Here is a 26,637-nt window from a genome sequence, read left to right as displayed (position 1 = left end):
CCATTCAAACGGTTTGTGTGCCCGGCATCATGTGATCGGTAATGCAGGGTAGGGCTTATCTACCCTACCCCCAATTTTATTCAAGTTGGCACCCGTGGCCTATAGCAAGCATGCTTGACCCGGACTGTCCCGAAACCCTGCAAGACAAGGGTCTGTCTTGCAGGAAAGGCGCTGTAAAGCTGCAAGCCCCGCGCTGCAACAAGGCAGGGCCGAAACTAGAATTTCTTCCCCACAGTTTGGCACCCTCCCCACATATTTGCGCACACAGGCAGAGGTTGGGAGCCTCCATGGCGCCCCTCTGGAGGCTGCACCCGGGGCAGAAAAACCTGGCTACCCCCCCCCCCCCCCGCTAAGGCTTAGCAACAAGGTGGTCGTTTGGGAATGGGCTCCCTTTCTCCCCGCAGCGCACGCCTTTTCCCTCGGCATTGCGCTCGCTTCTCCTCCACCTTCCAAGCGCGACTCTGGAGGTCGCACGTGTAGCAGCGCCGCCGCCGCCGCCCTCCCCCTTTCCGATCGCAGTCCCCTCCCTCTCTTCTCCCCCTCCCCTGCGTTCCGGCAGCCTCCTCGGCGCGCCGCTCGCCTGGCTGCGCAACGCTCCCCGCCCGCCGTTGGCCGCTGCGGAGAGGGCGAGACAGGAGCCGGGAGACGCTCGCCAGCCCTTGCGCGGAGCCGGGCCCCGATTCCCTGCGCTAGGGCGGAGGCTCCGCCGCCTTCAAGCCCGCGGAGCCCCATTCCCGGGAGGCGAGGTTCTCGGCCAGGCAGCCGGCCTGCCGGAGCCGCGCACCGGCCGCGATGATCGGCGTGAACAGCATCAACAGCAGCGGCAGCGCCGGGCGCCTCCGCTCGCGCTCCATGTGCTCGGTGCGCTACGGGCGCAACTGCCGCGGCATGGAGACCTTCTGTTACGGCTGGCCGCAGCGCTCGCGCACCCTCAAGCCCGTGCTCTACACCGACCTGGTGGTCAGCCGCCTGCAGAATCGCAGGAAGAAGAAGCAGCCGGTAAGGGATCGGGGTGGGGTGGGCAACGGGGGAAAGGAGGCAGCCCGCCGCCGGAGGGAGCCTCGCCCCGGGTACTGCCGTTGGAAAAAGCCGGAGCGTGGCGCGCGTCTGCGCCGCCGCCGGCCTCGCTTCTCCGCTCCACGCGCTCCCGCCCAGCCATAGGAGCCAACTCCTAGGGACTAAGGTCCCTTTCCCCACCCCTTCCAGTGAAATGTTCGTAGGAGCCAATTCCTAGGGGCGCAAGTCCCTTCGGGGCCCCCAGTAAAATAGTTGAGGGGGCCGACCCCCACAAAATTGATTGGGATTGCCATTCATATGTTGTCCGTGCACGGCATCTTGTGATTGATTATGCAGGGCGGGGCTTACTCTCCCCCCCCCCCATATTTTATTCAAGTTGGCATCCCTGCACACCCAGCAACGCCCAGGCGGAGGGGGCTTGGCTGCCCCTGCTATCTCTCTCTCTTGCGCACACGATTGGGGCCGCGTGGCACCTGAGGCTTCCTCCCCACAGGTGTAAACGGGCATGAGTTGAAAGCAGAGCACGAATGACGCCTCTCCCTCTCTCCCCCACCCTGCTTTTCCCCCTCGTCTCGTGGCCAATTGCAGACTCGCGGCTGCACCTTACGCACGTATAGTTAGAAATGCAGCGGGCAGGTGCGCAGAGGATGGCAGCTCCTGTCGCCCATACCGCCCCCGTTGCCCATACAGTCTTGCATCCTGCAAGTCAGAGTAGGCATGTCATGTGGCAAACCCACGCAGAGCCCTGGGTAGCTCCCATCGACACCCACACCTCTGGGTGCACGCCTTCGGGTACATTTGTTTCGCGCAGGGGCGATGGGCAGGGCGGCTTGGTACGAATCGTGCTGACGTAAATAGGCCTTTTCAATCAGTAGTGTGTGGGGTTTTTTTAAAAAAAAAGTTTCTCGTTTCGCAGCTCCTACGTTTTCTGAACGAGAAATTCCTGCACACTGCTAACTGGTTGCTGTATGGTATAGAAAAATTAGTTTGCAGCTAATTAAGATATTGGTTCTACCTGGAAGCATCGTGCAAAACCTCTGTAGTCTTTTTGTACATTTTGTCCTTTGACAAATGGGGCTGGGGAAAGGGAGATTCGGAAATGAAGGGGTTTCTATTTTGTTCTCTGGGCTAAGGGTCATAATTCATTGTAGTCTGGAGTGGGTAGCAGCACTGGCGGAGAAACGGGGTCCATGGGGCTGCCTAGGAACTTGGAATTTGTGTGCGGAGTCTGCCTCTGGGTGGTGCATCATTGGGGATTGGGCTGGACTTGGGAAGCCCTCCTTGCTGCCCTGCCAAGAGGGAGAGAAAGAGAGGGCTGGGGTGGAGAACTGGCAGCAGCAACCACCCCTTGCCCTGTCCTTGCTGCCTAGAGAAAACTAAGCTGAGCAATTGTACGGAGTTAGCAGCTGCCTTCCTCTGGCTTGCTCTCCCTCTGGGTGGCTCAGCGAGAGGGATTGGGCTGGCTGGGCTGAATCCCCACTGCTGCAGCACCCAGAAAGAGAACCTGGACCAGCAAAGATGAGGTGTCTTCCCTTTGCATGTCCAGCCCTCTAAGCTGCACTGAGAGAGAAAGAGAGTGCGCAGATAACAGTGGCAACTTGAACATTCTTTCCACCCTAGGTACTCCATATTGCGTTGCTTAAAAGAGGAGAAGGCAGGAACTGCTGCTACTCCCTTCTTTTTCTTCCCACCACAGTTCAGCTCAGAGGGAGAGAACTGCGAGACAGCCAGAGTGGTGTAGTGGTCTGAGTGCAGCACTCAGACCTGGGAGATCAGGGTTCAAATCCCCACTTGGGCTGGTCACTGACTCGCTATCAGCCTAACCTACCTTACACGGTTGTTTGCGGGATTAAATGAGGAGTGGATGGATGACATGCTGGACCTTGAGCTCCTTGGAGAAAATAGGTGGCTTATAGGGCACAAAACAAACATGAAGGGGAGTTTATGGGGGGTTCCTGATTTTGTTGAGGGGTGCCCTTTGCTCCCTCCTGCTTTTTCTAGCTTCTGCTAGGAGATTGGGATATTCTGTTTGGTCAGCTCTCTAACTCAACAGCTGAGCGCAGAGCTGCCTGTCTTCAAAATAAAAGTGGCCATGTCAAGTTTTCTTTCTTTCCTGCTTCAGAGCTGCTTCGGGCCACAATATTTTTATGAAGAGATGCAACACTGTTTGATTAGTTTTCCACTCATCTTTAGGGTCCAGTTATGGGACGCGGGTGGCGCTGTGGGTTAAACCACAGAGCCTAGGACTTGCCAATCAGAAAGTTGGTGGTTCGAATCCCCGCAATGGGGTGAGCTCCCGTTGCTCGGTCCCTGCTCCTGCCAACTAGCAGTTCTAAAGTACGTCAAAGTGCAAGTAGATAAATAGGGACCGCTCTGGTGGGAAGGTAAACGGCGTTTCTGTGCGCTGCTCTGATTCGCCAGAAGCGGCTTAGTCATGCTGGCCACATGACCCGGAAGCTGTATGCTGGCTCCCTCGGCCAATAAAGCGAGATGAGCGCCGCAACCCCAGAGTCGGCCACAACTGGACCTAATGGTCAGGGGTCCCTTTACCCTTTACCTTTATGGTCCAGTTAGTTGGGGATTTGGACTTCTTCTAATTTTTATTTTATCTTTGTGTGTGTGTGAGCGTTCAGTTCTGTTCATACAAGGGAGTAGGGGGTGTTTTTTGAGGGGGTGGGGTAGGGAAGGATACTAAGCCTAATGGCACACGCCATATGAAAGTGAGGAGCAGTTGGAGGCTCGGTGCTCTCCGTCACTCAGCTGACGCGCACAGAGATTTTTGGCACCCGTTGCTTCCAGGCAGAAGCTGCAGCCGCCCCCTCCCAACGTGTTTGCCAGCATGCAGCAGCTCTTGGCACCCAACACTCGGCGGCAGCTATTGAGGATTCGCGTGGAACGACGGCTAGTGTGTTCACTTCTCAGCAATATATATATATATAAAAACAGGCTTGGGGAGAACCTTTTTCAGGCAGAGGACCCATGTTCCTTTTGGGCAATCTTTGAGGGGGAAAGGACTATGTCAGTAGTAGGCAGGACCCAAACCAGAAGTGGGTGGAGCAGTAAAAATGCACCTCTGTTGAGTAGGCTAGTTTCTACACAAGCCCCTTCTCCAACTTCCATCCAGGCAAGAGACACCAACAGAGTTTGAGGTCTGGTCTGTGACCGTAATAAAGTTCATTCAACTCATTCAGAGTTTGAGGACACATTCCAGCCTAGAAGAAGCCCTCAAGGGTGGCATCATACAGGGCCTGTGAAGGGCGTGGCCTGGGGGATGGGCATGGCCAAGGAGCACCCGAGGACCAGGTAGGGTACCGTATTTTTTGCTCTATAAGACTCACTTTTCCCCCTCCTAAAAAGTAAGGGGAAATGTGTGTGCGTCTTATGGAGTGAATGCAGGCTGCACAGCTATCCCAGAAGCCAGAACAGCAAGAGGGATTGCTGCTTTCACTGCACAGCGATCCCTCTTACTATTCTGGCTTCTGAAATTCAGAATATTTTTTTTCTTGTTTTCCTCCTCCAAAAGCTAGGTGCGTCTTGTGGTCTGGTGCGTCTTATAGAACGAAAAATACGGTAGTTGAGCTGCTAATTCACTCGAAGGCACGGCCATTTGGAGAGCCTTCTAACTTGCAATTACAGTCGTACCTTGGTTGTTGAACAGAATCCGTTCTGGAAGTCCATTCGACTTCCGAAAACGTTCGACAACCGAGGCGCGGCTTCCGATCGACTGCAGGAGCTTCCTGCACGTAGTCGGAAACCTCAGAAGCTGCTTCGGACGTTCAGCTTCCAAAGAACGTTTGCAAACCGAACACTCACTTCTGGGTTTGCAGCGTTCGGGAGCCAAAACATTCAACTCCCAAGGCATTCGGTTTCCAAGGTACGGCTGTATGTGATTCAGTGAAATGTGTCCCCCAGCCATCCCTTGGAGGTGCAAGGGACTTCCTGGAGGAAGAGCAGGAGCGGCTAATTAGTTCCCTTGAGTTCTCCTCCTCCCTGTCTCCCCTGGTCATTCCCCCCAGCCACAGCTCAGTAAGTGGAAGTATATAGGACAATGCGGGTTCTGGGACAAACAGGGAGAAAAGCGTAAGGAAAAGAACCACAGCTGCTGATGTGGGCCTGATTCAGAGAACACCAGCTCTTTGCTAACACGTCCACAGCATTAGAGTTATCCTTCCCCTTTGCAGGCAAAGCTCAGGTGTGTCCCCCCTCCCCATTATCACACACAGGCCATTACTTGAGAGGTGAGGAATGCAATTACCCCTAACTTGGTGGATTGATTGAGATGTTCAGCATCCCTTTCCTTCTGCAAATCATTCTCCCCAGGGTGAGGAAGACGGGTGAATTATCTGGTGAGAAAGTCTATCTCTTTGATTTTGCTTTACTCACTGTTCAGCCAAATATTTGCCTTGCCTTGCTTTTGAAAGCTGCTTGCATCCTGTCTGCACAGCCTGCCAATGGGTCACAGATGTTTCCTCTACACCAGGAGTTGCTAACCTCAGGGCTTCCAGATGTTGTGGAACTCCTGCTTGCAGTATGGCCACTGGTCAGGGTGAAAGGACTTAGATTTCATAGAATCGCAATGCAGGAACCTGTCCACAGCCATCGCTGGGTGGGCTCGAACCACCAACCTTCTGGTTAGCAGCCAGGTGCGTTAACCCACTGCACCATGAGGTTTCCAGCATCCCTGTTCTAGAGCAAGACCTTCAGAGCAGTTTATCTCTTTCCCTGAGGTTTTGGAAATTGCCTGCCCCAGGCTGAGGGAAGAACGTTTTTGGTGAGGCCGGCAAGTTCTGCACTCTTCCAGACAAGGCTGTGACCTTCCTAAAAAGTCTCTCCCATCGATATAGCTGTGGCTGCTTTAGTTTTTGACGTCTGCCTGCCCAGAGTTAATGAAGAGCTTTTAACTAACTCAGGTGAGAAGAAAAATGAAGCTGTTTTTCTTACGGTTCATAAAGCCTCATCCTGGGCAGCTATATAATTGCTTCTATTTTTGACGGCACATTTCATCTCCCGGGGGGCAGAATGGTGCATTGGTTGAAATTCTTCAAGGTTTCAAATATGAGGAGGAAAGGCTCCGTGAATTTAACGATGGTAGCTGGTTTTGTGAGTGATTTCAGCTCAAAGTGCAAGAGGTTCACATAACATTAACAGCAGTGTTTGAAATTAGCCAGGCACATTTTGCACCTCGCTAACGACCACCTGGTGGCGCTGTGGGTTAAACAACAGAGCCTAGGACTTGCCGATCAGAAGGTCGGCGGTTCGAATCCCCGTGACGGGGTGAGCTCCCGTTGCTTGATCCCTGCTCCTGCCAACCTAGCAGTTTGAAAGCACGTCAGAGTGCAAGTAGATAAATAGGTACCGCTCTGGCAGGAAGGAAAACGGCGTTTCCGTGCGCTACTCTGGTTCGCCAGAAGCGGCTTAGTTATGCTGGCCACATGATCTGGAAGCTGTATGCCGGCTCCCTTGGCCACTAAAGCGAGATGAGCACTGCAACTCCAGAGTCGGTCATGACTGGACCTAATGGTCAGGGGTCCCCTAACAACCACCTGAGACCAAGTGAAGATGTCTGGGTGCCAGGATGGTGCCTGACATTTCCACCATCTGGAGGTGCATGCCTGGGGATCATTGGATTGGGACAGTTTTCACACACTAAAACCCCACCCTGTAGAGTTCAATCAGTTATATTTCATCTGTACAATCAGAATGAATTCCAGGAACCAAAATGATTTTTCTGTGCAGCCTGAGCAGGAGCAGCGAACAGTGTTACAGTTAATTGTTGTCGCTTGTCTTCACTTACCCACCCATCTGCCCTGCTCACAGTTGTGAAGAATATTCTTATTTTATTAATGGCTCATGTCACCATTAAGAAAAAGAGCTCGGAATAGGTCAATAGATATGTGGACTGGCCCTGGATCAAGTGACTTTTCTTCCTTAAGTTCTTCAAGTTCTAAACCTAGCTCAAGGTTGTCATCTGAACTAGCCACCTGTTTACCTGTGAATAATAATAATAATAGTAATAATTTATTATTTATAGCCCACCCATCTGGCTGGGTTTCCCCAGCCACTCTGGGCGGCTTCCAGCAGAATAGTAAAATACAATAGTGTATATTAAAATACAGTAGTCTATCAATCACAGTCACTCCCATCATTTGAAAAAGAAGACTTTAGAGCCGTTTTGCCCAAAAATGGCAACTGGACTTTCAATTTCGGCAATTGTAACCTTGGTTTAAGCAGCCATTTGATACCCAGCTTATATATCTGAGGTTCAAACACTGCAGAGTAGATGTAACCCATGGTTGAGCATTCCAGCTCTGATTTAGTTTCCCCCTTGGAAATGGAGTTGTAGCCCAGGGAAGGCCCTAGCCTAGTTGTAGAATTTAGCTGTAAAAATTTAGTCCCCAGCATCTCTTTCAGGTTTGAAAAGACCCCTGCCTGAAACCATAGGAAGTTGCTGTTTAGTGTCAATGATACCAGGCTAGACAAACCAGTGGTCTAACTCTTGTATAAAGCAGTTTCCTAGGGTCCTTTCTACCTGGCAAATCCCTTAAATGCGTCCTGGTGAAAACCAAAGACTTAAAAAGAAGCCACATGCCCGCCATACTTAAGAAAGGATCATACAGTGAATAGATTTGGTTCCTTTTGACCCTACAGCAGGCATGGCCAAACTTGGCCCTCCAGCTATTTTTATATATATAATTTTTGTTGGTTTTGCACACGTTTTCCAAACATAACATCCCATCTTATACAATATAACAAACCTTTGGCTATCACAGCCTAGGACTTCCGTCAACCTCGATTAATGGTTTTCTAACTTTCTTTCTGATTTTGCATTTTATTTTAATAGTTATTGCTATGAAATCCAAATCTTAAATAAACTCCTCCTTAGTCCTTTTTCGCAATAATTCATATAATTCAAATCTTCTTGCAACCCGGCAAGCGATGTCAATTGATTACAGTTGCCTTTCAAATATATCATTTTCTTCCAATCTTTCAGGAAAGTCTGGTCTTGCTGGTTCCAAATTTGTCCAGTTAATTTCGCCAACTCGGCATAGTCCATCAGTTTCATTTGCCATTCTTCTTTTTTGGTAGTTCTTCTTGCTTCCATCGCTGGGCTAATAGTTTTTTTGCTGCTGTTGTCACATATAAAAACAATTTTTTATCATGCTTATAAATCTCTCTATCGACCATACGGCCCTCCAGCTATTTTGGGACTACAATTCCCATCATCCCTGACCACTGGTCCTGCTAGCTAGGGATGATGGGAGTTGTAGTCCCAAAACAGCTGGAGGGCCGAATTTGGCCGTGCCTGCCCTACAGTGTTTCCTATACTTGGGTCTCCAGCTGTTTTGGGACTACAACTCCCATCATCCCTATCTAGCAAGAGTCAGGCTTGATGGGAATTGTAGGAAGGGTCAGGTGTCTATTCTCAGATCTTCTGCTCTTGTTTTCCTTGGAGATATAAAAGCAGGCTTTTATTCAGTGTGTGTGTGGATAGAAAGTATTGGGTTGACTTGTAAGAGGTGTGTGGTATTTTGACTGTTAAAAGGCTAGCCTTGTCTTAAACCAGTTTTAAAAGACTCAATATAACTGAAACTCCTAAAGCATATCTTTTTTTAAAGTCTGCTTTTTTTATATACGTTGGGGAGTAACCCCACCTCCTTAAAAAAAAACCCTACCATATTTGAGGGCAAGGCCTGCAGGTGTCTGCATTTTACTTATCAGCAACCTTACACAAGCTGCTCCGTGGTTTTTGCTCTTTCAGACTTCTGTTTAGAATAAACAAACAGGCTACTTAATATTATTATTATTATTATTATTATTATTATTATTATTATTATTATTATTATTCACTTTTCTCCCCCCAAAAAGTGAAGCTCAAAGCAGCTTACCAAAATGAACATTGGAAACAAATATAAAAATTCACAAAGATGGGGAAACGCAGCCTTACCCACTATAGAAGACTGACTGATAAAACTCTTGGACTTGGCTGAGATGGCAAAGTTAACATGCTTAATTAAAGAAAATTAGAGAAAACGCCATTACTGGCATTTGTTAAGGATTAGAAATTTCTTACGGACCTTTTGAGTGAAAGAGAAAATGAACTTGTAGTAGCTGGAGTTGAAGGTGGGAAAAAATACTGGTTTATAGGAAGAATAGTTGGATCTTACAGACTGAATACTGTATCTTTATTCTTTATTCTTAATTCTCTCTTTAGTGTGTTTTTTTCCTCGTCTTTTCTCCTTTCTCCTTTTTTGCCTTTTTTTTTTTTAGACTAAGTAGCTATTTTACATCAGCCTATTATACAAAAGATACTTTGTAATGGGCATGTATTTTTTGTATATCTCTGAATAAGTATGGGTATCCTAAAACACGCAAGTACTATCCGGATTAAACAGATCCGGTTCCACCCCACTCAAAGATAGGTAGAAATTAAGGTCCAAAGCCCTGGGTGAATAACAATATTTTTGCCTGGCACCTAAAAAAAAGGCAGTGATGGTGCCAGGTGTGCTGCCCTGGGGAGAGCATTCCGTAAATGAGGAGTCACCACAGAGAAGGGCTGTTCTTGAGTTGCCACCCTCTGGACCAGGGGTCAGCAAACTTTTTTTTAGCAGCGGCCCGGTCCACTGTCCCTCAGACCATATGGTGGGCCGGACTATATTGGGGGGGGGGGATAAATGAACGAATTCCTATGCCCCACAAGTAACCCAGAGATGCATTTTAAATAAAAGGACACATTCTACTCTTGTAAAAACACCAGGCAGGCCCCACAAATAACCCAGAGATGCATTTTAAATCAAAGGACACATTCTACTCATGCTGATTCCCGGACCGTCTGCAGGCTGGATTTAGAAGGCGATTGGGCAGGATCCGGCCCCTGGGCCTTACTTTGCCTACCCATGCTCCGGACCTCTCTCAGATGGGGCACAGCCACAGTTTCTGAACTGTCTTCAAAGGCAGCCCCACCTATAACGCAATTCCATAGACAAGAAAAGTAAGGATATCCCTGTCCAGATAGGGACATAGCTTAGCCACCAGCCCAAGCTGATGGAAGGCCCTTCATGCTACCACATAAGCCTCAAGCGACAGTAATGGCTCCAGACGTGCCCCCAAGCTATGTACCTGTACCTTCAGAGGGGATGTACAGTGGTGCCTCGCAAGACGAAAAGAATCCGTTCTGTGATTCTCTTCATCTAGCGGTTTTTTCGTCTTGCGAAGCAAGCCCATTGACGGATTAGTGGATTAGCGCTATTAGCGGCTTTTAGCGGCTTTTAGCGGCTTATCTGCTGATCGGATCAGCTGATAAGCGGCTTAGCGGCTTAGAAAAAAGGGGGGAGGGAAAAAAACCAGCAGGAACTCGCAAGACATTGTCGTCTTGCGAAGCAAGCCCATAGGAAATTCGTTTTGCGAAGCACCTCCAAAACGGAAAACTCTTTTGTCTAGCGAGTTTTCCGTCTTGCGAGGCATTCGTCTTGCGGGGCACCAATGTAATCCAAGGAGAACAGGCCATGCCTCATCTGTCCTGCTTAGGACCCCACACACTGACAGAATTCCAGCCTTACCTGAATTGAGCTTCAGATATCAGTCTAATACGGGCATCCCCAACCCTCGGCCCTCCAGATGTTTTGGACTACAGTTCCCATCATCCCTGACCACTGGTCCTGTTAGCTAGGGATCATGGGAGTTGTAGGCCAAAAACATCTGGAGGGCGGCAGGCTGAGGATGCCTGGTCTAATACATCCACTGCCCTGGATATTAACAATTAAAAAATGTGGGCTCTCTTTTGCAACCTTTGGAAACATTTTTGTTCCCCTTTAAATGAAGCGGAGGAAAGCTTTTCATCACTTGTAGTTTGGCATTTGGCAGGGTCGTCGGGGTTTCGAAGCAGTTGCATTTGGAGAATCAATCCAGCCCACAGACCCGCCAGCTGACCCGAGGGCTAGATCCAGCCCCCTAAATGGCGCTGAGGACCATCACTTCCAGTCCCATAATTATTCCCTCCAGTGCTTTTGGTGAGCCCACATAGAACAGATCAACCGTTTTTCCTGTATCTGGTAAAGTAGGTTCCTGGGGTGTATTGTTAGCAATATGCTGATGATATACAGATCTTTTTTTTATTAAATTTGTGACTTCTATAATCGGAGTAAACTTTCTTGAGATCTCTCTGTAAGCCTGCAATCTCTCAGTGTGGTGTAGTGGTTAAGAGCAGTAGACTCGTAATCTGGTTCGCTTCCCCACTCCTCCACATGCAGCTGCTGGGTGACCTTGGGCCAGTCACACTTCTCTGAAGTCTCTCAGCCCCACTCACCTCACAGAGTGTTTGTTGTGGGGGAGGAAGGGAAAGGAGAATGTCAGCCGCTTTGAGACTCCTTCGGGTAGTGATAAAGCAGGATATCAAATCCAAACTCCTCCTCCTCCTCTTCTTCCCTGTTAATGAGGGTAAACACTATAATTAGCAGCACAGTTGTATGTACAAGGACCCTGGAGCAGGGCTGTCTTAAGTATATGCAGCACTGGGGTGCAAAGATCTGCCTGCCCCCCCCCCAGGTTGCCCAGTCCCAGGCGCGCAGGAGGGCCGAGCTGGCCAGCCGCCTCAGCGTCTCGCTGGTTCGGTCACCCCCGAACTCACGGCACAGAGCCGCCCACAGCAGAAGAGCCTATCGCAGTGCTCCGACCGACAGCGATTGAGACCCCAGAGTCAACTCTCTTTTTTAAAAAATAAATAAAAACTTTTTATTAGGTTTTTTTTTTAACATATCATTTTCAACAGTAATTAAACATACTTTTACATCTTATTCAAATTTTTGACTTCCATCAATCCAGTCCGAAAATTTTCCAGTCTAACTCTCAGTATTCATTTCTTATCTTCCCTATTACATTTCAAACTCATTACCAATATCTCTATCTTTTTCTACTTTGTAACACTTTGTATATTTCTCCTTACAAAACTTCTTGTAGTCCTACTAGCGTAATTTGTTGATTACAGTTGCTCTTCAAATAATTCATATGCTTCTTCCAATCTTCTTTAAATCTCTGGTCCCGCAGGTTTCAAATCCTTCCTGTCATTTTGTCCAATTCTGCATAGTCCATTAATTTCGTCTGACCCCAGGCTCAACTCTCGGTCCCTGGACTCTCAGCCTGGTGCCCCTGAGAGCCCGGCGCCCGGGTGCCCTTCACCCCTAGCGCCTATGGGTAAGACGGCCCTGCCCTGGAGGAAAGTCTCTGTTTTCAGCGAAGCTTACTTTCACATAAGCAGGTGCAGGATTGTGACACTAAAGCTACGAATTCAATTCCCACTGATCGTGGAGGAGAAATTTTCAGCGCTGCTAAGCCCTGGAAACTGCCTTTCTGGCTCCCGTAGCTTGTTTGCCTCTGCATCTGTAGCATCATTTTGGATTGCGTATCTTTTATCTGAGCTTCTGTGATTAGTTTTTTTTAAAAAAAAAAATAACCTCTGGTCTTCCTGGAGGGAGTTGACCTTCCTGATTCCCCCCCCTCCCCCACTTCAGCTCCCTTTTATCTAATCCCTTCTTATCACTGTGTTGCACATTCTGAACAATTTTCACTCCCATGCATACGAACTGGGCTAGCGTTGGTTCTCGTTTCCAAGCACTTGACATCTCAAACTGGGCTGCATCCACTGCTTAGGATTAAATGCTGAGTTGCCTCTTATCGTTACTCTAAACATGAATGATCTATGCATCTTAAGAACATTGGGCTGAGTTGTTGCACTAGTGGAAGCAAGCACAAAAAGCCCTGCTAGTGAAGCGGAGACCTCCCCAAATCCCCTTGGAAGGGTCCGAGGACCCCCAGAACAGTGCGCAGGGGGGGGGGAGAGGAATTTGCTCTGTCTGGATTGGAAGCAGAAATGTTGGTGTTAAGTTGTGGGTGAACTTATCAGACGACACAGCAATTCTTCAAACAGCTCTTGTTTATTCACAGGCCAGAACTGAACTGAAGGGTTCAGCCAGCCTGCTTATATAGAGCTCCACTAGAACGCAACAGTAACCATTTTCTGTAACTATCCAATCACTGAACGTCACTTTCAGTCCCTTATTTGCATATGTGGACCTGAGTGAAAACTATCTACAGTTTCCCCTGCTGGCCCAGGGTGAGAATCTCAGTACATAACAGTTGGTTCTGAGGGAGCACTGTCCCTGGCGCCTGGTTGAACTCCACTCATTTTTCTCTTTGTAATGACTCGGTTAAAATTCTGACGACACTTATACTTCTTTTTCTCTCCGCAGGCTTTGTATAGCTCCATCAAGAACGAAAAGCTACAGTGGGCTATGTGAGTACCTCTGCTTATTTTTCCCTTTGTCTGAACAGCCTCTTGTTTTCTCCTCTTCCTTGATCTCTTGCTGTCATCATTATTTGTTCAATTTTGATGTATTTTTAATGTTTGTTGGAAGCCGCCCAGAGTGGCTGGGGAAACCCAGCCAGATGGGCGGGGTCCAAATTATTATTATTATTATTATTATTATTATTATTATTATTATTATTATTATTATTTATTTGTATCCCACCCTTCATTCGTAGATATCAGGGCGGTTCACAGCATAATATAAAGAACACAGAATGCATAATAAAAATAAGAATGAAAAGCCAATAATCTCCCCTCCCACAACAACATCTAAAAGGGCATCGGGTGTCAATCAGCAAAGGTCTGGCTGAAGAGGAACATTTTTGCCTGGCGCCTAAAGGTGTATAATGAAGGCCTGTTCTCGTGTTGCCACCCTCCAGACCTTTTGTGAAGGAGGCACCCGAAGGTGGGCCACAGATGATGATCGCTGGGTCTGGGAGGCGGTCCTTGAGGTATTGCGGTACTGAGCCATTTACCTTCAGCATTTATAGCAGGAAAAAGGCAAGCTTGTCCTTAGAACGAAGCACGTGCAATAAGTATGCTGCAGGCGTGTAACGTCCTGCCTGTATTAATTACAGAAATTGGTATTTGTCTTTCGGAGTTCTTGCATATCCACATCGCTCTCCTGCAAAAGACTGGGGGACGAGGAAGGGAAATGGTTTGTTGTAGACAGAAGGCTCACTGCAGTCCCATCACTTTCTTTCCATTGTCTGCAATGTTGCTGCATTCAGATGACACTTAATTCTGTCAATTACTTTTTTTTTGCTTTTTGTGTGGTCTTTTACACACTATGGAAGGCCACTTCCAGAGCCAGTGTGGTGTAGTGGTTAAGAGCGGTGGACTCGTAATCTGGTGAACCGGGTTTGCTTCCCCGCTCCTCCACATGCATCTGCTGGGTAACCTTGGGCTAGTCACACTTCTCAGCCCCACTCACCTCACAGAGTGTTTGTTGTGGGGGAGGAAGGGAAAGGAGAATGTTAGCCGCTTTGAGACTCCTTCAGGTAGTGATAAAGCAGGATATCAAATCCAAACTACTACTACTCCTCCTACTCCTCCTCTTCCTCTTCTTCTCCTAAATTTACGGCTCACTTCTGTGTTAACTGCTTCCAGAAAGTGGTGGGGACGCATCTACAACCCTGTTACCTTGGAAGATCACAGGAGCTTTCAGTTGTAACTTTCCTGTGGTATTAACGATGATGCCACCCGCTACTCGCGTGACAAAATTTGGGATGGTATTCCGGCAAATGGTTATTTCCTGCTGTCCAAAATTTCACATGCCCTGGTGAAAGCCACAGTTCCATAAAGCAAACAGGTACCTCAGTATAAAAGGAAAGTTAGAAATTGGGGTAGAGGTGCTAGCATTATAGCTAGTAAAACTAAATGCAATCAACGTCCCATCTGAATGCAGCCTGTGCCTTGATGGAAAACATTGATCTGTGTTAGACAACCATAAAGGAGTCAAATTTTTATCTCGAGGACTATTCCTGCAACTCTAAACCACTTAGGCGGGTGCCTAGGGTTTCCTATTACTCGTTTTGGACCAAACTGAGGTGTCAGGCTGCTGTTTTTGTTGTTGTTAAATGAAAAGTAGCCATAGGAGGCTGCAATCTTAAGCAGGCAATGAGTGGATGGGGAAGAGTTACTCAGTTCTTTTTTCTGCTCAACACCCCTTTCCCCCCACCAATAATGTTTATTAAGTTTCTTACACATTTAACATATACTGTATATCAAATGAATCAAAAACAAAAATAAAAAACAGGAAAGAAATAGAACAAATACAACAAATAACAACAAAGAAATATAAAGAATACAGACTGATTGATTAGTTAGTTTAACTTCCAACCTCATAAACATATTGCTTGACTTCCTCAAATCCTTCCCATCTGAATTTCCTAGTAACTGAATGTAGCAGTTTTCCAATATCATTATTCAAAAACAATATTCTAATCATAATCAAATTTATTAACTTAGAATTCTTGATCTTATTTATTTACTTAAACCCTAATTTAATCCTAGGCCTAATCCCACCCAGCTTCTGTTCTTCCCAAAGAGGGAAGGATACAGGTTCCCATATCTTTTCCTCTTCTGGGAGAGAAATAGCTGGAAAATTACCCCACCCACCAGTTCTCTCTTTAAGATTCCAGCCTTCTGCAGTTGCTTTTTGAGTGTTAAAAAAAATCAAACTGCACACCACAGTCCTTTTGTGAAATTGTAATCTTGCATATAGGTTTGGTTGGCAATTAGTTAAGTCTTCGGAGCGCAAGTGTCTAATTTGTGGTGAATGTTTTGAGAAAGAAGTTTTGCCATTTACAAGAACTTAAGTCAGTTTCCATCGGGCATCGTTTAAAAGTGTGAAGCTGCCACATTGCGTTCTTGGTCACTGTCTTCGGGAGTAAGTCCTTTGTTTTTGGTGGGAATCTCCAACTGTTCCAATGTAGTTAACTCAGTTTTGTAGGTCTGTGGCTTAAAAATATTGCCCAGATTAAACCAGAATAAAAGGTTAGTTAGGCTGACTATACTTTATTTTCTGTTGCTCAGTTCTGTGTTTGTGTTTTCTTCTTAAAATGGACATTTATTTAATTATTTTGGAAGCATCTGGAAGGGCACCAGTTTGGGAAAAGCTGTTCCACAGGATTTACGAATACTTTAAAGAGTTGGGTAGACTCATGACTTACATCACGATCATCAATATTATTATTAATGCTGTTTTTCTAGAAAAAGAGTTGCCGGAACTTACCATCAACACCTCCCTCGTTCTCTTAGAATGCCAATGGCGCCCACCTGAGAGGTGCCACAAATGAGTTCCGGCGAGTTTCAGCTAAAAAAAAACCTGATGATGATTATTAAAAATAAAGATATAATTGACTTATTAATCACATTCTAAACAAACATCTCAAGGCGATGTACACTAAAGATAATGGAAGAAAGTTTAAAACTCATAAACAGCAAATATTTTTAAGATGAAGCTAAAACCATACAAAGTAGCCTTATCAAGATAAAGACCCATTTCTTGGACCCATTCCGAACAAAAATGTCTCCGGAAAGCACCGATAGTGGGTGCCTATCCTATTTTGACGGGAATGCTATTCCATAGAACAAGGGGAGCAACACTAAAAGTCCTGCTCCAAGCTGCTGTGGAATGGGTTTCTGAGATCTTTGCTGGGGGTGGAATAGATGACCATTTGGGTCAATGATTAAGCTATTAAATATCATCAACAAAAACAACAACAAAAATGTCACGTGGTCAATACTTAGTCACAACAACAAACTAACCATCCAGTATATATCATCCAAGGGACGCGGGTGGCGCTGTGGGTAAAACCTCAGTGCCTAGGACTTGCCGATCGCACGGTCGGCGGTTTGAATCCCTGCAGCGGGGTGCGCTCCTGTCGTTCGGTCCCAGCACCTGCCAACCTAGCAGTTTGAAAGCACCTCCGGGTGCAAGTAGATAAATAGGGACCGCTTACCAGCGGGAAGGTAAACAGCGTTCCGTGTGCTGCGCTGGCTCACCAGATGCAGCTTTGTCACGCTGGCCACGTGACCCGGAAGTGTCTCCGGACAGCACTGGCTCCCGGCCTCTAGAGTGAGATGAGCGCACAACCCTAGAGTCTGGCAAGACTGGCCCATACGGGCAGGGGTACCTTTACCTTTACATATCATCCAAAACCAGTTTGAAGTCCATATCATTATATCAGTTTCATAATTTTTGACCTGGCAATATATTGCGAAACATGATGCATATGTGCTATGCAAAAATCACAATGTGGGAAAAGCCATGAAGCCAACCAATGCTTCTCTCGATTCCTGCAGCCCCTGTTGACTCAGTTGCCTCAGCTCATCCCTGCCTCATGCAGGAGGCAGTGAATCACAAGAGCAGGCACTGGCCAAAATCACAATGCAGGGGAAACTGTGAAGCCAGCTAGTGCCTCTACATAAGGTAAAGGTAAAGGGACCCCTGACCATTAGGTCCAGTCCTGACCGACTCTGGGGTTGTGGCGCTCATCTCGCTTTACTGGCCGAGGGAGCCGGCGTACAGCTTCCGGGTCATGTGGCCAGCATGACTAAGCCGCTTCTGGCGAACCAGAGCAGCGCACGGAAACGCCGTTTACCTTCCCACCAGAGAGGTACCTATTTATCTACTTGCACTTTGATGTGCTTTCGAGCTGCTAGGTGGTCAGGAGCAGGGACCGAGCAACGGGAGCTCACCCCGTCGTGGGGATTCGAACCGCTGACCTTCTGATCAGCAAGTCCTAGGCTCTGTGGTTTAACCCACAGCGCCACCCACATCCCCTACTGCCTCTACATAGCTCCATCCTTATTTCAGACACTGTGATATATATCTGTATAATGTGATGTTTAGCTGGTGATAGATTGCGAAGTTGAAAACCAGGTAGCGCCCAGCCCTACCCAGTACATCAAAAGAGAGCCTTCACTGAAGTTCTCCGGGGGGGAAGCAGAATCATGTAGGCTCCCTCCTTAAATAGCCTAGTCCCAGTCATTTAGAACTTTAAAGGCGTAGAAACACAGCCAACACTTTGAAAGGGGCTCAGATATAAACTGGAAGCCAGTGAAAATTGGATTATTATATCAGTTTAATGTGCCCAGGCTCCCATCAGCATTCTGGCAAAATAGCTTCTGCATCCGCTGCCATTTCCAAACATATTTCAAGGCCCAGATCTGCTTTCTCCAGGAAGAATTGCAGCTGGCTTCCGAGCTGAAGCTGGACTCCATCAAAACGACACTCAACGCCCTACTCAGCACTGGTTCCTACTAAGCAAAGGGACTTCTGTCTTGTCTGGATTAAGCCTCAATTTGGATCTAAAGCAGTCATTCCCAATTAGGGGCCTGGGGACCCCATCCCTTGCCTCCCCCCAACTAATTTTTTGTCATTTTTGCATGGTAATATCACAAATGTTATGGTTGTTTTAGCACTTTGCGGTTTTTCAATGGGTGGGCCAAAATCGGTTTGGAAACCACACCTCAAGGACGGTTTTGACCCGGCAATACAGTGGTACCTTGGGTTAAGAACTTAATTCATTCTGGAGGTCCATTCTTAACCTGAAACTGTTCTTAACCTGAGGTACCACTTTAGCTAATAGGGCCTCCCACTGCCACCATGCCACTGCCACACAATTTCTGTTCTCATCCTGAAGCAAAGTTCTTAACCCGAGGTACTATTTCTGGGTTAGCGGAGTCTGTAACCTGAAGCGCCTGTAACCCAAGGTACCACTGTATATCGCTCCCCACGCAAGGGAGAACAAGGCAGCCGATTTCAAGGCATTGCCAATACTGCAGGATGATCTCAGCTGATAACGCTGCTGATCTGAGCTGCCTGCCCTCACGCTGAGGGAAAACAGGGCAGCCAGTTGCGAGGCGCTGCCTTCCTCTCACGCTGACCTGATGGACAACAGGGCAGCTGTTCGCCCTCACTTCAGGGCACCGTGGCACTACCTTCCCCTGGCACTGGGGTGGAGCATCTTTTCTCAGCAGGAAACAGCAGCAGCCACAGTGGACGTGCATCTTCTGTGGCTGGCAGCCACTAAAACCATGTAGAGGAGGTGACTCCCCTTCCTTTCCCCCCCCTATACACTCGATCTTCATGGCTGCTGCTTAAGAAGAAGAGAGTTTGGATTTGATATCCCGCCTTTCACTCCCCTTCAGGAGTCTCAAAGCGGCTAACAATCTCCTTTCCCTTCCTCCCCCACAACAAACTCTCTGTGAGGTGAGTGGGGCTGAGAGACTTCAGAGAAGAGTGACTAGCCCAAGGTCACCCAGCAGCTGCCATGTGGAGGAGCGGGGAAGTGAACCCGGTTCCCCAGATTACGAGACTACCGCTCTTAACCACTACACCATACTGGCTCTCAGCCATTATTATTATTAATAATAATAATAAATTTTATTTATATCCTGCTCTCCCCAGCCGAAGCCAGGCTCAGAGCGGCTAACAACAGTAAAAATAACACAGTTTACATAAAATCACAATCAATTAATTGAAATACATTCTAAAATCAATTCATTCTAAAATCAATTCAAAATCAAATGAATGGCAACCATTGGGCTAGAATGCTATGAGGATTACAGAAGGAGGGGGTCAGACTGCACCTTGGCCAAAGGCCTGGTGGAACAGCTCTGTCTTGCAGGCCCTGCGGAAAGATGTCAAGTCCCGCAGGGCCCTAGTCTCTTGTGACAAGAGCGTTCCACCAGATTGGGGCCACGGCTGAAAAAGCCCTGCCTCTGATTGAGGCCAGCCTAACCTCTCTGTGGCCTGGGACCTCCAAGATGTTTTTATTTGAAGACCGTAAGGTCCTCCGTGGGGCATACCAGGAGAGACTCGAGTGGTGCCATCAGCAAACCGCTCGGCGGCAGCACTATATGCGACACATGTGCGTGTGCCGTACATAGCACCGCTGCACATGCGCCGTACGTACGGCGCACTTGCATTCACCACCAGTTTGCCCCAACACCCCACACCAGGTTAGCCTTCCTTCACCCCTACTCCTGATCTCCAATTTCAGTCATCATGATATATCAGAATATCACGATGTTTAGCTGCTGATATACCACAATGTTGAAAACCAGATATCATTCAGATTTTCTTATTTTTTAGTATACCTAAAATCCTTTGCTTATTAGGGGCTACCCCACGTTTTGTTCAAAAAAATGCTTTGCAGAGGTAACTACCGTAGAGCTATCAAAATTTTCAAAAGTAGGTGGTCCATGCCTTGGCTTTTGAAAAATAGGAGGTCCTACATAATTGGAAACCACTGATCTAAAGTATTATAGTCTGCTCTCCCAAGTAAATGTTGAATCATAGAACTGTAGAGTTGGAAGGGACCCTGAGGGACATCTAGTCCAACCCCCTGGAATGCAGGAAATCTCAACTCAAAGCATCCATGACAGATGAATCTCCTTGAAGGGAGATGTTTCTATTTTTATCTTCCCAGACTTAAGGATCTACAATATGAAACTCCACAACTGAAAATAAAGTAACCCCAACAAGGCATTGATTTCCATCCCGGCACTAATTTGGGCATGAATTATACAGTTCCCGCTTGATAGTGTATTTTTGAATCTAGTTACGTTATAACAAATCCAAAAGGAACCAAGAGGTAATAAGACAAAATAGATGTATTTTTTTCATCCCGTCCCATTCCTGCAGTGTTGCTGACATTCGGAGGGTTGGTTTTTCAAGCAGACATAAATGTCTGGATTTTTATTTTTAATACCATTGCAAAAAATTCAGTGTCATCCTAGTACACTTCGTTTCCACTACATACTATATGGAATCTTCATTTATTTGGTACTGAGAAATTACTTTCAGATGTAAGGCGTAAACCCCAATGAGCACAATAGGACCTGCTTCTGAGTGTGCTCTAGGGATTTATTATTATTGCCTTTGGATAATAGCTGATGGTTCTGTAGGTCTGTTGATGGAGTTGATTTACTTTTCTGCTCTCCTGCAAACCGGCTAGCTTATTCATTTGATATGTACCTTGCCTTTCGAATGATTCTTGGCAGCTTACAATCAGTTGTAATAATGTACATGTGTACACACACACAAATATATATCGTTCCAATTTTTTAGTATATGTGCTGCCAAAGCGAGCACACAAATATATACACACACACACACACACACACACACACACACAGACCCAAACCCACACAATTGAACTGTCCTTGGTTCCCTGGCCGATTAATGAGCCAAAACATGCTTTTCTTCAGTTCTGCCATCCCAGAGCATCAAATAATTTGTCTGCCTAATTACATTTTCCCAAAATTCTAGGTAACTCCTACTAAATTGTGGTGCCCTACTTAGATAATTCTATCCCCAGAGAGGCCCGTCTGGTACCCACTTTGCTATCTTTTGGGCACCAGGTTTTTAAATGGCAATAATCGCTTTCTTTTCCCAGGCATTCACTGTTTAACTGTGATGATGTTACTGCTGCCCAGTTTTTATCCACTATTTTAATGCTTTTGAAACTTGTTACTCAGGTGTGTTGTTTGTTTTTCTGAAGGACAATTAAATTGCCTGGAAAATTCTATGGAAGCGTGGCATAGAATTTTTAAAGAATATATAAAATTTAGCAATATTCTTTGATTTTGGCTGAGGCACACGAATGATAGGTGTCTTCTAACCTCAGACTTGGCAAATAATGCAAATGCTGCTGTTTGATATTTCTGCACAAGTATAATATCCCCCTTTTCTCTTTTTAAATATTTTGCTATTGTGATCTTTTTTGTTTATACTTAAAAGCAATGTGTGGTTTTTTCTGGGGGTACGCAGGGGTATGCATATCCCTAAACATTTTGTGAATCTTTGTACTTTTGTCCATTTACTGTATTTATTTCCCCTAATTTGAACTATAAAATGGTGATTTCCTTGAGTCAAAAGAAGAGTACCCCTAAACATTTTTTTTAAGAAAAAAAAGCACTGCTTAAAAGTATTTGTTGTTGTTGTTGTTTAGTTGTTTAGTTGTTTAGTCGTGTCTGACTCTTTGTGACCCCATGGACCAGAGCACGCCAGGCACTTCTGTATTCCACTGCCTCCCGCAGTTTGGTCAAAGTCATGTTTGTAGCTTCGAGAACACTGTCCAACCATCTGTTGTCTCCTTCTCCTTGTGCCCTCCATCTTTCCCAACATCAGGGTCTTTTCCAGGGAGTCTTCTCTTCTCATGAGGTGGCCAAAGTATTGGAGCCTCAGCTTCACGATCTGTCCTTCCAGTGTGCACTCAGGGCTGATTTCCTTCAGAATGGAGAGGTTTGATCTTCTTGCAGTCCATGGGACTCTCAAGAGTCTCCTCCAACACCATAATTCAAAAGCATCAATTCTTCGGCGATCAGCCTTCTTTATGGTCCAGCTCTCACTTCCATACATCACTACTGGGAAAACCATAGCTTTAACTATACGGACCTTTGTTGGCAAAAGTATAACTATACTGTTAGCAACAACAACCCACTCTTCACCCCGAGGTCTCAGAGCAGGTTGCAACATTAAAACATTATATTAAAAACAGTTTAAAGCAACATATAATCTCAAAAATACACGTCTCAAGTGTTGCAAGCATTTACAAGAGACACAGATGCTATAGCTTCTCCAATATTTACTAATGAATCAGTAATGTAAAGGGATGAATTATTTTCTAGTTGGCTGGCAGTGGGGTGGCCAGGTGAAATAGAGAAAACAGGGGTCCTGCAGCTATAATAACTGCATGTAAGAGAGAATTTTATCAGTTGTAGCTTGTAGTTCAAGGAACACTTTCTGTGATCTCTTCTACCCAACTTCTGAAGGTGCAGAAGTCCTGGCTTCTCTCTCTTTCTTTTTCTCACCTGGCCACCCTAGGGGGCGGTGTGGTATAAGACTTAGAGGGTTTCACAGGGACTTCCTTTTATCTTGATGAATGCCGCAAAACTTTGTGACTGTCCCATTAATGCACGACTGTGTGACTACGTCATCTGAATTTGTGTTTCATCACGCACAACAACTGTGTCGGTCATCTGTAGAAGTCAATATCGCTGCTTTAGATCTTATCACAAGCCACCTCTGTTTAAATCTAACCGAGGCTGAAAAGGAAACCCCACTTGCAATGATTTCATTTAATAAATTACCATATGCATTTATCTTCTGTCCTTGCTATCAACAGAATGGGGCAGATATCACCCCTGCCCAGAATACAGCCATACTTTAAAAAAGATTTTTATTAGGGTTCCTCAATAGTATTTTTTTAGTGTAACATTTTGGATCACAACATACAGCAGAGCTTTCCAAACTGTGTGTCGCGACACATTAGTGTGTTGGCTGCGGTGTGTAGGTGTGTTGCGCGAACGCACCTCGTGCTCCTCCTAGGGCTGGAAAGAGGTTAGTTTAACTTCCGGTTTGCTAGTAAAACTGAATTTCTGTGTCACGAAATGATGCGTGTCTTAAAAAATGTGTCACCAGCACGAAAGGTTTGGAAAGCTGGAGTACAGTGCATTTCTATGTGATGTCTCTGCAGTGGGATTAATACGATAGCAGTGTTTCAGTAAGTATATCTGATTCTGAAACTCCGAGAGAGGCAAAGAAGGAATTTCGGCAGAAGGAACAGCTAGGCAGAATTAAGGAGATTGGAGAGAAAATTCAGACTGGTTCAGCTCAGTAGGTAGAATAGAGAAGAAAACAAGCAGCTGAACTGAGCCATGATGTTACAACCTGCCGTGCATATATCATGTGTTTTTTATGCCACTCAGGATGCTAGGAGACCTAATTGGATAACTGCATCCTCCAACTGCCACCTTCAATGCTTCATTCAGAAAGTAGATCTGCAAAAGGGTCTGACTGGAGACCATTGTCTTCCAGTATGTGGAAGTTCCAGAGACCAGTACGATGAAAACTGTAGGAGCCTTTCTTGACAGGGTTCAGGGGCAATAGCTAAATGCTAACAAAATGCAAATCGAGGTGATGCAAGTAAGCTTCAGTCGCATCTAGGAAAGGGGGAGGGCATGGAACCAGATCCAAGTAGACTGGAAGCAGTAGAACAGGAAGGAGATGGGAATAGGGATGGTGACATTCCTCTTGAGCTCCTTTGGGACCATTTCTGCTGGAGAACAGAAGGTGCTGGTGGTCTAGAACATAGCTGTCAACCTTCCCTTTTTTTGCGGGAAATTCCCTTATTCCAGCACCGTTTCCCGCTGCTATCCCGGATTGTTAGATATCCTGTAGACTGTCCCCAGGACAGGTGAGGCTGCTGATCCCTTATTTTCGAGACTGCTGATCCCTTATTTTCAAATCTGAAAGTTGACAGCTATGGTCTAGAACCAATAGCTGGTGAACATACTCAGATTCCTGGACCCTCATCTCAGCCAGACAAGGAAGCCAGCACATCAGTGGTACCTTGGTTCTCGAACTTAATCCATTCCGGGAGTCTCTCCAACTCCTGAAACCGTTTGAAAACCAAGGCACGGCTTCCGATTGGCTGCAGGAGCTTCCTGCACTCAGTCGGAAGCCGTGTCGGACGTTTGGCTTCTGAAAAGCATTCGCAAATTGGAACACTTGTGGGTTTGCAGCGTCCGGGAGCTGATTTGTTTGGGAGACAAGGTGTTCGGGAACCAAGGTACCACTGTAGGTTGGCCAACACGGCCATAGCTGCAAAGTGAAAGTGTTACACGCTTCAGTTAGGAGAGGCGTTTCAAGCCCATAAGAATGGAAGGAGCGTTACACGGTGAACAGGAACATCGCCAGCTCTGTACGACCTCCTTTTCTGTGTATTGAGAAGATGTGTTGTATCGAAGAACAGTGCTTCTCCTTAAGGGCAGTCCAGGCTCCCCCTTTCTTCCCTTGAACTAGCAAGAATTGGGCCCGTGTTTCCAAATCCCAGCAATGAACTGTGTTACATGATCAGCACCTGCCGGGAGAACAGGGAGGAGAGACTCGCGCTACCCTGCAGCGCCGCAGAAACGGGTGCAAAGCGGCACGTTTGGCAAGAAGGTTTGGATCTCGTTGCGATCATCTGACACAGAGCGGATCTCTTGTCTTCTGCCAAGTCATGCCGTTCGCATCCTGTTCCCCACGGCCGCTCCCCTCTCCTGCGCAATGTTAACTCGTGCATAGAAATGAGTTACTCCCACGGTAGCTAGCCTTACTTCTGCGCTGGAGCTGCCTCCCTCTTGGTTTGCAGCAGGGAGGGGCTTTTCTTCCTAGGCTGTGCAGCTGTTGGGGGCTGGGGCAGACCGATTGCTTTGCGATCTTCATCCCTACAATTCCAGGTGAGGGAGCCAGAGTAGGAATGGCATCGAGGAGGAGTGAGACTCATCACTCTAATGCTCAAAACATTAGAAAGATCTGTCTTCCCTTGTTATTCATCATTGATGACTAGGCCAATGGATATTTGCATGACTGCCCCAATATATTCACTCAGAGCTCATCGGAATTTCCGTAGCAATTCTCGTATTTCTTCCTCTTTTCAGAAAGGCGGGGGGGGGGGACACTACTAGATATCTTTCCCCCACTCTGATTGTAGGCATTTCTTTAAGGTTATTTCCCCCCCACTTACCATATAATTTACTAGCTGATGGAAAGGAGTTTACATACCCAGAAAGTCTCAAAGTGAGTCATTTCGGAAGATTGTTAGCACAATATAGAAAGTAAGAGTGAACTGGGTTTCTTTTCATTTTTAAATCAGATTATCAGTGTGTCCCTTTCCTTCCGTTTACAAATCTGGGGAATTCACATGCAGTTTTTCATGTCGCTCTCCAAAACACCCGCGTAGCGTGGGGGGTGCAGGGGGGCCGGCCGCACCGGGCGCAACATCTGGGGGTTAGGGTTAGGGGGCGCAAATCCACGGGTTAGGGGGTGCAAATTACTTGCCTTGCCCCGGGTGCTGAGAACCCACGCTACGCCACTGCTCCAAAACACCCACACGTCCTCCCTGCCCAAGTAAGGAACTGCAAAGCAGCAGTCCTGCCTGCCATGTAACCTTGTTCACCCTAAGTACCACCTGCCTCCAGGTATTCTGATCAATTAGAAAGGAGCAGGAGTGGTTCCTCTCCCCTGAAGTCAGAACTGGAGTAGATCTGTTTGGAGCACATTTGAAGTGTTCCCCCTACAACGTTTTGTTTGATTTTGGACTATTTGGTAGTATTCAACACCCATCCCACTCAGAGTGGAAGTTAATAGACACATCTAACTCAGGTCCATTCATTTTCATAGTTCTACTCTGAGTAAATTCAACCCACTAAGTCTGGGACCAGGATGAAGCGGTTGCGTTGTCAATTTCGCCTTCACACGTGGAACTAAGAATCTGCACATTTGAGGCAGCGCTTAGAAGGGTGGCGGAGAGCAAGGCAGTGAATCTCAAATCTCTGAAGCCCCGGTTCCGGGAGAGTTGCAACTAACACTGGAGAGAAAAGAAGTGGAGGAGATAGCAAAATGGAGGTCCTTTGCTGAGACATGTTCGCTCTGAGTGCAGCGAAGTAAGCATTTGGATCAAATCCCTTCGGTTTGAATTTATCTGGGTCCATTGCCTCTTTGTGGAAAAGTCAGGGCTGCATCTGCAGTCAATTCCAAGGCCTGAAATTTGCCCCTTTGTGATATTACTGTGCTGCTGGACTTAAAAATAGTTTTATTCAGGGCTTTTTTTCCCCAGCCGGAACTCACAGGAACTCAGTTCTGGCATCTCTCAGGCGGGCGCCATTTTTACTCCTTTCCCCTTCCTTCATTGCTTTATGTTTTACGCTACTGCTAAATCTTGCCATTTTTCGGTTAGTTAATCTTTTATTATTTATTC

At 46.7% G+C, this 26,637-nt stretch overlaps 1 protein-coding gene across 5 annotated transcripts in view; it reads left to right on the top strand.

The window, feature by feature from the left end:
- The window catches only part of PSD (pleckstrin and Sec7 domain containing), a 121,502-nt gene that overhangs the window by 78,057 nt on the left and 16,808 nt on the right, over positions 1-26,637 (top strand). For all 5 annotated transcript variants that reach the window (XM_081191540.1, XM_081191541.1, XM_081191539.1 and 2 more), the window contains one exon: positions 13,260-13,303. In XM_081191540.1, coding sequence (XP_081047666.1) covers positions 13,260-13,303 — 44 coding nt within the window. The remainder of the gene's footprint in view (positions 1-13,259; positions 13,304-26,637) is intronic.

The sequence above is a fragment of the Podarcis bocagei genome (assembly GCF_964188305.1).
Source record: "Podarcis bocagei genome assembly, chromosome: 4".
Lineage (NCBI taxonomy): Eukaryota > Metazoa > Chordata > Lepidosauria > Squamata > Lacertidae > Podarcis > Podarcis bocagei.
The sequence above is the reverse complement of the archived record's forward strand: the minus strand, read 5'-3'. Positions and strand labels throughout refer to the sequence as shown.